The sequence below is a fragment of the Lactuca serriola genome, chromosome 9 (genome assembly GCF_051521515.1).
Source record: "Lactuca serriola cultivar US96UC23 chromosome 9, Lser_US96UC23_V15, whole genome shotgun sequence".
Classification (NCBI taxonomy): Eukaryota; Viridiplantae; Streptophyta; class Magnoliopsida; order Asterales; family Asteraceae; genus Lactuca; species Lactuca serriola.
Window position 1 is genome coordinate 55,439,933 of NC_136416.1, and position 12,007 is coordinate 55,451,939.

Consider the following 12,007-nt stretch of genomic DNA (forward strand, 5'->3'; position numbering starts at 1 on the left):
TCTAAGATCCAAGAACACTCAAAGAAGGATTAAGGTTTCGTGGTAGTTGTCTAAGGGTGAAATGGAGGCTAACCATTGAGACATATTATTCCTTTTATAGTGGCATACCCTAAAATTTAGGGTTTTAGTTTGAATGGAGTACACCCCATATACCTTTATGTACGCCTAACGTACTCACAAACCACCCTCATCCATTTTACTCCTCTACGCTGGGCGTACCCCAGCTTACATTGGGCGTACTTTCCCGCCTATCACCTTGCATGCATGGTACCTTCTTGCCACTTTTCTCCATTAGGGACCAATATTGCCAATAACTTCAAAGTGCTATAACTTCGTCGTTTTAAGTTCGTTTCCGACGAACTTTATATCCACAAAAAGGTGGCGAGAAGCCCTATGCTTCTAACAGCTCATCGTTACCTAAAAACTTCCTGAACAAGAACCCAAACTCCCTAGAAGATTGAGATGTCAAATTACGTGTATGCCCTTAGCCTCCGAAGACACAATCCAACACTTTCAAAACCAGGTGTTATAGGAATCAAAGATAAGCTCTCTTATGTACTCCATGTTCCTAAAAACAAGCACGTTCCGATACGTACAAAGGACCCGAATCAAAGTAAAACAAGCCGTCTCGATGAGCAATCTGCCAAAGTTTGCAACAACTTGGCCATCAATCCATTGAAACAAAGCATCAATGGAATCAAAAGTTGGAACCATCTCATCAACCTAGTCCGCAAACTTTTGCCAAAGCTAACGAACCAAAGACCATTTCAAGAACAAATTCTCCATGTCATCCTGAACCTCACCACAACATGGACATGATAAAGCGATCAAATCAATCACATGACTAGCAAGGTTACATCCGGTTGGCAACCGATTAAGAATAAGTATCCAAATAAAGATGTTAACTTTAGCAATATCAAGTAACTTGATCTTCTCAATATTATCCAAAATAGCAATTAGACCTCTTTTCTCTTCAAGCAATTTGACAAGACCCTCTTCCCATATCTGTCTCTTTATTAATATTTATCAACCTACTTTGAATGTTCTTTTTAGATGCATTTCTTTCCACATTATAATTCTTGTTTCATGACTTTAACTTGAAAGTAAAATATTTGAGTTAGTTTTTGAATTTAACGAACTTATTAGATTTCATAAAATTCGAAGGACAAGAATGCCAAGCTCTACAAACCATGACATCAAAGCTGTTTAATTCCATCCAAGAATAAAAAAACTTAAAAGGAATTAGGCCATATTTAAACACACCATCTTTCACCATCATCAGTCTATGATCATAATGAATTCTATCTAAAGCTTAAGAATACATATTTGTGACAATCGTAAAAATTAGGTTAACGTTCGTCGATAACAATTTCTATGAACATAATAAAAGACTTAATGTAACATATTCCATTCATTTTAATGAAAATAAAGTTTACGCTTGGAAATGCATATGAAATATCATTTAAGTCTTCGATGAGTATAGATCGTTGATGACCAAATATATTTCATTATACAAAAGTAATGATTTGATACATATGATTTAAATAATATATGTATTAAGTATTATCATGCATATATGATACACTAAACAAAAATAAACAAAATTACGAAACCACGGATATAAAGAACGTCAAAAACAGAGTTCGTATGCAAAAATTATGACAATCCGAAGAAAACAGACATTTGAGTGACAGTTGAGCGACAGTCAACGACCTATAATCGTAAAAATGAAACTTCAAACATTTTGCTAGGTGCCTTAAACTATGAATTTGGAACTTCAAACAATTTTCCCTTAATCACCGTTGAATCTAGTATTTGATTATACTAACTTTTTCTGCCCGAAAAACAACAACACTACTGTGGATAAGATTAAGACAAAGCAATATCGTCTTTCCCATTAATGAATCTTCAAATGGTTCATTAAGTTAGCTACGCAACTCGTTACAAAAACGGATTAACATTTTGCAAATAAAGAAAAGGTCTAGTATTTGATTTAATTGCTAACTTTTCCGTTTCACAAAAAAACTGACACTTTGCAAATATAGTCGAATCGCAACGAATGGGAATCCACCGTTAATGTACTTTCAGACGACTCATTCACCTAGTTGCGCAACCCGTTAGGTGAATATTTTTATGTTCTACGAAGGTAAAATCGAATACAACAACGCTTCAACTTGAAAATTTTCGCGAGAAGTCGGATCAGGGCGCATGGGACACGTGGTCCAAGAACGCACCACACGGCACGCTCTCGGCCACACAAGTCACCCAAGATATGTTACTCTAAATAGAAAGTGCATCCGGTCTTTCTCTCTCACATTTCTCTCTCGATTTCTCCCGGTCTCTCTCTCTCTCTTTCTCTCTCTCTCTCTCTCTCTCTCTCTCTCCATATATATATATATATATATATATATATATATATATATATATATATATATATATATATCCCGTTTTCCGGCCGACGAGCCATCGCGAGCCACTGTTGGTGTCGCCGCCAACCACCATGTGTTGCCACAACCACCATTGATCAACCCACCGACCTACCCCAGCTCTGACTTAACCTCCGACGACCCTCCCCTGCCTCCCACTCCGACTGCCAACTCCAAACGCTGCATTTTCCTGCCGACAACCCACCGTCGACGTTTTTCGGCGACTAGAGACCTCTTTCTGGCAAAATATTTCCAGCAGCCAACCACCTATTTCGACCAAAAATCCAGTGAAACGCAGCCTGTTTGATTTTCGACGCAATCCGACGCTTTCAACAAAAACACGATATTTAAAAGCACACTTCGGAAGTGAGTTCACAGTCCCATTCTAAAACATTTTACACTTTCGGGGAAGAATACATGCTTAACTTTGCCAATGTGACACATTCAAAATTTAGAACACCCAACATGTATTTTGTTAACTCTTATCACTTTTTCTTTGTCTTCATTTTGTTTTGTGATTTTAAGAACTACTTTCAACTCACATGCCTTGCCAAGAACTTATTTTGTAATAACATAGCAACTTAGGTCTATAATAAAGATTACATTCAATTAGATATTTCATCCATACAGTCGATGAGAAATAAAAAAAATCGAATCAAAGCTATTAGACCTTGTCGTCACTTCCGACCACCCTAAGATATGCTTAGGAAGACATTCACGCCAAAATAACTCAAACCCCTCCCCTACAACTATTGTATTTCAACTAAAATGTGATATTTGGTTATAAGTTTGATTAAACCGAGTTCCTACAAATCGACCGTGTTTGCCACTAGTGCGATTAATTTTAAATCACATACATTAGTACCATTTCCTTCAAAACACCAACGAAATTCATCTTATAAAAAAAATCTTTCCATCAAACTTCTCATAACGATATATGATACATTATAGATACAAATCGTATGCTCGTGTATGCTTATATGTTTATACATCGTACTAACAACTTTTCACAAGCATTGCTAAAAACCTCTCCCTCATAGCTACCCAAATTCATTTTCACATAGTCTAGGAACCCAAAGAAATGGTACAACAAGAAACAATGTTATACACAACTAACATAACTAAATTATTGAAACATCGTGAAGTTACCTATTATGTTACTTTTCAAACTTACACGCTATTCAAAGGACGTGGTAATCATACATCATACATCATACATCATCCGCTTCTACAATATTTCTTCTCTTGATAGATCTTTTCTCTTCTAGTACCTACATGTAGGTCCCACTTCTTACGCATGACATAACAGAACACACAACAAACAGACACAGACATGCCACAGATGTGAATGAGACAAAAAATTACAATTCTTTGTCACACCCAAATAGTTGACACGTGAGTTGTGTGGAAAAGACATAAATACCCTTTATCATTGAAAGACTCCTTAAATATTTACCATCTTAGACAAATTCATCAAGATTGTGATTATCTCGGAAAATTCCGGCCTCAAAGACGGATCTTGCTGCCAACATTGCTCAAGTAGTCCCACAATCCCTGGATGAGTATGCTTTGGAATCACAGGCCTTAAACCCTGAAATTTAAAGCAATATTTCAAATAATTAACATCACTAAACCTGTGGCATTTTGGTAATTATGGGAACATATATACCTTCTGGACCACACCTATTGCTGCCTGAAGTGGAGTCAAGTTTGCATATGGAAGCTGCCATGTCAACCCGTAAAATAAAGATTAGTTGGTTTATGTCTTTTTGATCAAATATTAAATTCCATTTTCTTTATTTTTTTTTTATTTTGACTTTGGTCAAACCTTCCGTGTTAAAAGCTCCCACAAGACAATGCCAAAGCTGAAGACATCTGCCTTGTGATTATATGGCTTGTGTTCAATAACCTTCAACAATACAAATATTATATACCTTTGTTAAAACATATTATATACTTTTTTTTATCAATATAGACAATATAATTTATTAAAGTAATTGATATTATGGTAAAAAATTATAACCTCTGGAGCCATCCATCGATAAGTTCCAGTTTCTGCAGTCATAACTCCAGATTTATTTTGCACTCTAGCAACCCCAAAATCAGAAACCTTAACAATCTGTGAAAAAAGAATGAGAATAATTTAAAGAAATTTAAAAAAATGGAATATGAATTCATAAAGAAATTAAGCAATTTAGAAGAATTTTAGTTTGCTTACTCCATTTTCATCCATCAAAAGATTGGCGCTTTTAAGATCCCTGTGGATTATGTTATTTTCATGCAAGTAATTCATTCCTTTTGAAACAAGAATTGCTATTTTGAGTACAGCTGGCACATCAAAATGACCTTTTTGGTTATGTAGGAAATCATACACACTTCCACCTGTCATATATTCTAAAAAAAAAAAGATTTCAGGGCCAAAATTCAAATTTCAAAAAATTATTTTTCTACGGTGAAGAGGAATTATTTATAATTAATCACCTGTAACTATACAAAGATTTGGAGGTTTTGTACATGCTCCTATAAATTGCACAACGTTTTTGTGCCGAATTTTCCTGCAATTATGAAAAAACATGTAAAATACCTAAAAAGCCCTTGAAGGGGGGAAATGAATGTAACAAACCTCATTATATAGACTTCTTGAGCGAATTCTCTCTTCACATTTTCGTTTAAATAATCGTCTTTGAGAGATTTTATGGCCACATCTTGAGTACAATATGTACCTTTATACCTGTGTATAAAGAAACAAATAATAATTATAAAAATGATATTTTGTAGTTATGAATTTTGTGATACATAACTTGTGGATAACTTTAACTTACAAATCACCATATGATCCACCACAAATTCTGTATTCATAATTCAAAAGTTTAACATCAATTTCCCAAACATCAGCTCCATCCACAGGCATCTTTACACTTTCTTGAAAATTCTTTTTCTCCAACTCCTTAAAAGGTGACACTTGTGAATTTTTTGACCATGGTATATCCTGCAGTCAATTTCAACATGTAAGAAACAAAAATGTGGGCCCTGTTTGTTATACAGGACATAACAAGACAAAACAGGTTGTACTGTGTTTCATTGTTTAGGGTTCAGGGTTTAGGGTTTTAGCCTTTTAGGGTTTAGGGTTACAGGGTTTTAGGGTCCCACCCAAAAAGGTGGAATAAAGACTTGGTCTAGATGTTTTGTTTGTGCAAAAGACGTAAATGTCCTCCTAATGCTAATCATAAAAAATGGCTCTAAAAAGGTAGGAGGTTAACCACCTCAACCCTTGGTAATTCCGTTGCTAGTACATCTTTGAGTTTCTCAGTTTCCTACAAATATGTGGAAATAAATTACAATTTCTGAAAGAAGGATTAAAATTTTGAATTTTTTTTTTATCATATTTAATAGATAAATATAGTGAAATACCTCATAAGGCCAACCATAAACAACAAAGACATCTAATGAGTAACCATCGGTTGTTGAAAAGGCATGAGCTTCTTGAATATTCAAGCCGATCTCAGAGAGAAGTGAAGTCAACTGAATACAAATCATAATGAAAGGAGATTATAGTTATAGTTAATATTTAATACAATAACTGTTGTATATAAATGTATTTATAAGTAAAAAAAAAAAGGAAATGTAATTACCTTACATAGGAGTTTAGGCTTATCATTTGTTGAGATTGTAATTTCATGCAAAGGCCTACATGAGTTTGAAAGTCTTGTTATATCACAAAAATAATTAAGAATACACACAAAGAATTGAGCAGAAAAAAAAAACAAATAAACAAAAACATAATGATCAAATAGAATCAAACCTTTCAGAATATTACCGAAATAAGTGCTGGTTTGCACTCATAACTTTGATTCCACCTTCTTGATTTGATTTATTGGCCTCAAAAGCAGATTTTACACCAAATGCAGGTGGTGGATGATTGCTGTAAAAAAAAAAAAATTAAAAAGTTTTTAATAAATATTATTTTGTGTTATAACTTGAAAGCAAGATTTAGGTGTTAATTTTTCAAATCATGCCTTTTCCTGAGTGGATGGATAGAAATTTGAGCATCTTTCATCTGTGTATAGCTTGAATTAGACTCACCACCATTTTCATCAGTGCTAGAATGAAACTGCATGATAAAGTTTTTTAAAACTTTGTACATTAAATCAAGTAATCAACACCATTTATATTACATTAATACATTTATTGTTTATTATTTTCCATACCTGAATAAGGCGAGCTTCAAATGCAGGTCTAGTAGTTGGGTCATGTGCCATGTGTAATAACTTTTTATGCATAAGAACTTCTTGTGCTCTTTCAACATTCACATCCAAAGCATATCTACAAAGATTTTTTATGATATTAGTGATAAGAATAATGAAGAAAATGGCACCAGAGTTATGATCATTGGATCCCAAGAAATCAACTGCTGTAAATTTAAGTAATTGTAGCTTTGTGAAGGGGATACAAGAATAAATTTACTGTTTAAAATACTTGAGAATCTGCTTTTGACTAAAGATCCCAACAACAAGCTCTCCACAACTACTACAATAATTTGGGTATATTTTAACACATTTGAAAACGACAAGTTTGCCATCAAATTAGACTGGTGAGCATAAAAAAACAAGACTTTGTCAATTTCGAGTAAAATATATGCACTCTTAAGCTTTTAAGGTCAAATATAGTATTTTCTAGAGACAACTTGAGCTTCAAATGTGTTATAGATTCAACAGAAGAAATTTTCCAATTCTAGTAGTTGTTGAAAAAGGTTGATGCAAAACTTGTCGAGATAATTTATGAAGCACATCAAGTTTAATGGATGAAAATTGAAATTGGTCGGTTTTCACCTCCATGGTCAAAGTATCTATCTTTCCTGAAAGGATGGAGTAGAGTAGGTAATAAGAAATTAGGAATATACACACCATTGCCTTTTCTACTATTGAAATTATGCTTTACGAATTTTAACGTACTTTAGATTCCAAAAGAAGAATGAAAGTGTAGAAGAACAGGATTCAAATTCAAAAACGGGATAAAATTAGTATGTGAATTTCGTACACCAACTGTTTGTAAAAAATACCAGCTGAACATCTGACGAATTGCAGTAAGTTTTGACACAATCACCTTGTTTTGAAGAATTGTCTTCATTTGATGATGCAATATATTGAGAAATTCCATAACGAATCACTCGAATGAAGAGAAATTTAGGGCTTCAGACGACTGAATTCAAAATTACCTAACAGGAAGACGATTGAAATGAGACCATAGCTGATCTTCAAAACCAGGTTGACATGCCTCTTCACAATCCGACTCTCTAAGTCGGCGAAGAACCTCCTGATAAACCTCTACCTTCGGTCTCCGCTTCCTACTCGCAACCGCTGCCGGCGACGCCTCCGAAGCTCTGCTACTACAACAACTCTCGGTATCTCCTCCTTCCATCACCATTCCTTCACCACAACGTCTCCCTAACCACGATAAACTAGCTTTTCGCTTACATCCAAAAACTACTCATAAATGAATCAAACAATCACACACAACGAAGAAACCGAAGATCAACGACAAAAATTGTGCTCACTAAACAACAGTAATGAAACAGTTTAAAGCACAAGAAAACAAAGTTTTAACAATGGTGAATACCGCCCTGCTCAACAATGTTTCCCTTTATATATATGGTAGTTCCTGGAGTCCAGAGCAAAAAGCTCTAAACCCAAATAACAGTACAACATTTAGAGCATAAAATACAAGATTTACAAAAAGAATCTCTTGGAAATCAAGATTTGGCGTCAACTTTTATCTGGGGAAAACGATAATGGCGTAATGCGCACCCATTGAGCGGGTATCGACGTGGATTCAAGCCATTCTTCTTTGCCTTGCTTACTTCACCCTTTTTATTGGTTTTTTATAACTCCATCGATATCCAATTGAAAGATTCATATGTGAAATCATTACTTTAAGCACCCCTGTATTTTCATTTAATTGTCAAAAAACTATATATATAACAAAATGGTCATCTATTTTGGAATTGGTCCGTTTCGGAATACTTATGTTTCAAATGTGGTCTCATGCGTGATGTATTATTTAGGTCATCTTCCTAATCTATATGGCAATCGGCTCAAATTCTCTCAAAATTTGTACATGTGTAGGTGTTTACAAATATTCTACAAGAAATTACATGGACAAAAAGAAGCATGATATGGTCATCATCCGATGATGATTGGTATCTTATAAGCAGGAATAAGGATGGAACACATATCAACCACATAACAGTTTGACAAAGTTGGGATTGGTCAACCAAACCTTTATTGGCGATTTGGCGTGGTACATGCTCTTCCTAGGGTAAACAATGTACGATTTGTGTATGAGCTTGACCCAACCCACCCATATAAGATGTAATACGTTATACGTCTCGCACTTGTGTGTCAAAATGGGAGGGTGAAGCAAGTTTCGTCCAAACTTGCATGAAGTTTAAGCATGTATGCATGCATATGTATGTATGTATGTATTCATTATGTATCTATAAATACATATGTTTATGTTGATGTATGTACGTACGACATAGGTTTATAAATATGGTGTATGTGTGTTTTGAAATTGATTATTTATTTGATATATGGACAAATAGATTGAATCTGATTATCTATTTAACTAAGAGTCTAATAATCAAGAGCGGACGCAAGATTTTATAATAGGAGTTGCACGGTAGTAGAAAAAAAAATTTCAAAAATATTCCACTGCGGCCGGAAAAGTTAGGGGTTGCCGGTATCACCATGGACCACCCCTAGGTCCACCCCGGCTAATAATCAATTTTATAGTCGTTGCAATAAAGATAACCATCAAAGAGTAAAATGAAATTTACCTATGTACCTTTTCTTTTAGACTATTGGGTATGGACAACGCCCAACCGTGTTTTTCTAAAGTGACATACAATACCAGTGTTAGAATGGGGGAAACACCACCCCGAGTGCACATTTTCTGGCGTTACGACTTACGCGGGTGCGCGTTGCGACGGTAACGGGAAAAATTCTACAATTTGGCTTGCAATGGACCATTTAAAAACAATATATTTCATAAAATAAAAAATTACCTATATAAATACATAATCAAAACTTTAGTTTTTACCATTTTCTTTTAACTCTTTCTATTTTATATAAAATTTCAATAATTCAAAACAAAAAATAGATCATTTTGATCCGTTTCACTCGTTTAATGATGATAACGACGAAGACGATATCTTTGTGAGTATAATGTAACAATATTCTATGGACGTGCTACTACAACCAGATCCAACTACACTACTCACACGACGTGCGATGTTAAACAGAGATCGTGAATAAGGGCATAGACATCTAGTTAACGATTATTTTGAGGATAATTGTGTCTACCAACCTAGCGACTTCAAAAGAAGGTTTCGTTCGTGAAAAAATATGTTTGAACGGATAGTCAATGCATTGGAAATCAGATATCGTTTCTTTCAAGTTTTGTAAATTATAATGTAGCTTTTAGATAAAATAAATACACCATTGTACCTATTAAATATATGTTTAGGTATGAATTTTTCCAAATGAGGTACAATGCTAGAGGTAAGCAAGGTTTCACAGGGTTGCAGAAATGTGTTGTGACAATTAAGCTTATGACTATGGGGGAGTCACCCGATTCTATTGACGATTATATGAAAATACACGAGAGAACTGCACGAGAAAGTTTGTATAGATTGTCGAGAGGTGTTGTCAAAACATTCGGTGACAAATACTTATGCAAACCTTCATTGAATGATATGAAACAACTCTATGTGTTGCACAAAGTGGACATGGAGAAATTGTCCTGTGGCATGGAAATGCCAACACACAAGTGGTCATCATGGAGCGCTTCATTAGAGGTTGTTGCTTCTCAAGACTTATGGGTTTGACATTCTTTTCTTGTGGTTGCGGGTTCCAACAACAACGTAAACGTTATTGATCAGTCACCAATATTCGATGATCTTTTTTCAGGAAAGACACCATATGCTCATTTCACAGTGAATGTACATGAGTATAAGTTTGGATATTACCTTACGAATGAAATATATCCACCATATTTCACGTTTGTGAAAGTGTTTCGACACTCGGTAGACCCAAGAGACAATTTTTTCAAGAGAAAACAAGAAGGAGCATGTAAGGACATGAAACATGCTTTCGGGGTTCTGAAATCAAAATGACACATAGTTAAACATGTGATACGACCATATGAGTTAGAAACTCTACGCGATATGTATGCATGTATCATAATGCACAACATGGTGATTGAAGATAAATGACGAAATATTACGGAGTATTCGGCTATGGGACCTATACATCAATATCAACCCGAGACAACATAATATTTACATAGAGTCGCTGATATCAAGAACAACGAAAACACAGGTAACTTCGAGAAGACTTGACAAATTATATATAAGATGGTAACGAATATGAACTATTTAGGGAAAAATGTAACTTTCTTTTGTCTTTTAATGTGTGTGTGTGTGTTTTTTTAAATGTTTTTGTCCTTTGTTGTAAATATTATGTTTAATTTAGGATTTATTAAAATATCATGTTTTATTAACTGATTTGTTTTTTATAATTATTCAAAAAACAAAAAATGTAAAGAAATAAATGATGGCATGGAAATCAGATGGTATTATAACATGTTATTTGGTATTGTTCATTTTCACACTTGATGTTACTACACCATATATGACTAAGATGATGAGGTGACAACTTTTAGGTGTAATAATATGTGATTTAAGCTTTCAACTTTTGGTTGAGGATTTCTATCCGTCACCATTTCAAAATTAAATTTTTACAGTTATTCTAATAACAAATAAATTTCTTCGTCATTTTAAAATTATCATTTAAAATTGTATGTCCGAACACCCCCATGAAAATATGTGTATTCATTCAGAGTCAACATTTAATCTTAACGTGCTATTGGTATATATTTATGCAAACTTGTTTCTGAGAACATCAAGTGTTACAGCTTACAAGCTCTTATCGTGAGATGTATCACTTAAATGTCATTTTCCTAAGACTATGGGTATGGACAACGTCTATCGGAGCATTTTTGGGTGTTATAATGCACAAACACCGCTCCCCTTTACCGTTATTGGGAGTTATACGCTTGCGCGTTGCTACCCGTTACCACCACCACCACCACCACCTTCAATTGACGTTGTTTTTTTTTTCTTTCTAAAAAATGCCGGTGTGAGCAAAATGTGAACTATCCACTGTATAAGGTAAATGTTATATGAAAACATTGGGAAAGTATAAGGAGGTTAAATGGAAGTTAAGTATAGTTTGATGATTCCATATCCAATAGCACCCACCAACATCCTCCCATAGAATAAGATTCTATAATTAAATTCTTTAGATCCCTCTATAAAAGTATCAATAAAGGCCAATCCTCAGCCTGCCCTTATAATTAATTATCCAATAATACATGATTGCTTGAATCAATCAAATATATACAATTCATTTTCTATGAGGGTTATTAAGTTGTCAAAATGATATTTGGTATTTTTATCAAAAAGTGTAAAATTTGAGTTTTAGTTTCTTTTTAATGTCACTAAAATTTTATTATGGGCCATA

The 12,007-nt window shown here is 34.2% G+C and overlaps 1 protein-coding gene across 2 annotated transcripts; it reads right to left on the minus strand.

The window, feature by feature from the left end:
• Window positions 1–3,322: 3,322 nt before the first annotated feature.
• Window positions 3,323–8,274, minus strand: LOC145072786 (serine/threonine-protein kinase STY46-like). Of its 2 annotated transcripts, XM_079019261.1 has the most exons (16): window positions 7,642–8,272; window positions 6,635–6,749; window positions 6,443–6,537; window positions 6,244–6,348; window positions 6,059–6,113; window positions 5,838–5,948; window positions 5,690–5,740; window positions 5,249–5,415; window positions 5,050–5,157; window positions 4,908–4,981; window positions 4,645–4,820; window positions 4,450–4,545; window positions 4,255–4,335; window positions 4,096–4,149; window positions 3,883–4,017; window positions 3,323–3,697 (listed from the first exon to the last, which is right to left on the minus strand). In XM_079019261.1, exons 1-16 carry the CDS (start codon window positions 7,848–7,850, stop codon window positions 3,638–3,640), a joined length of 1,692 nt encoding a protein of 563 aa, XP_078875387.1. In that variant the 5' UTR covers window positions 7,851–8,272; the 3' UTR covers window positions 3,323–3,637. The 2 variants fall into 2 exon arrangements, with proteins under 2 accessions (XP_078875387.1, XP_078875388.1); XM_079019262.1 differs by lacking the exon at window positions 5,690–5,740 and having other exon boundaries at window positions 7,642–8,274.
• Window positions 8,275–12,007: the final 3,733 nt, after the last annotated feature.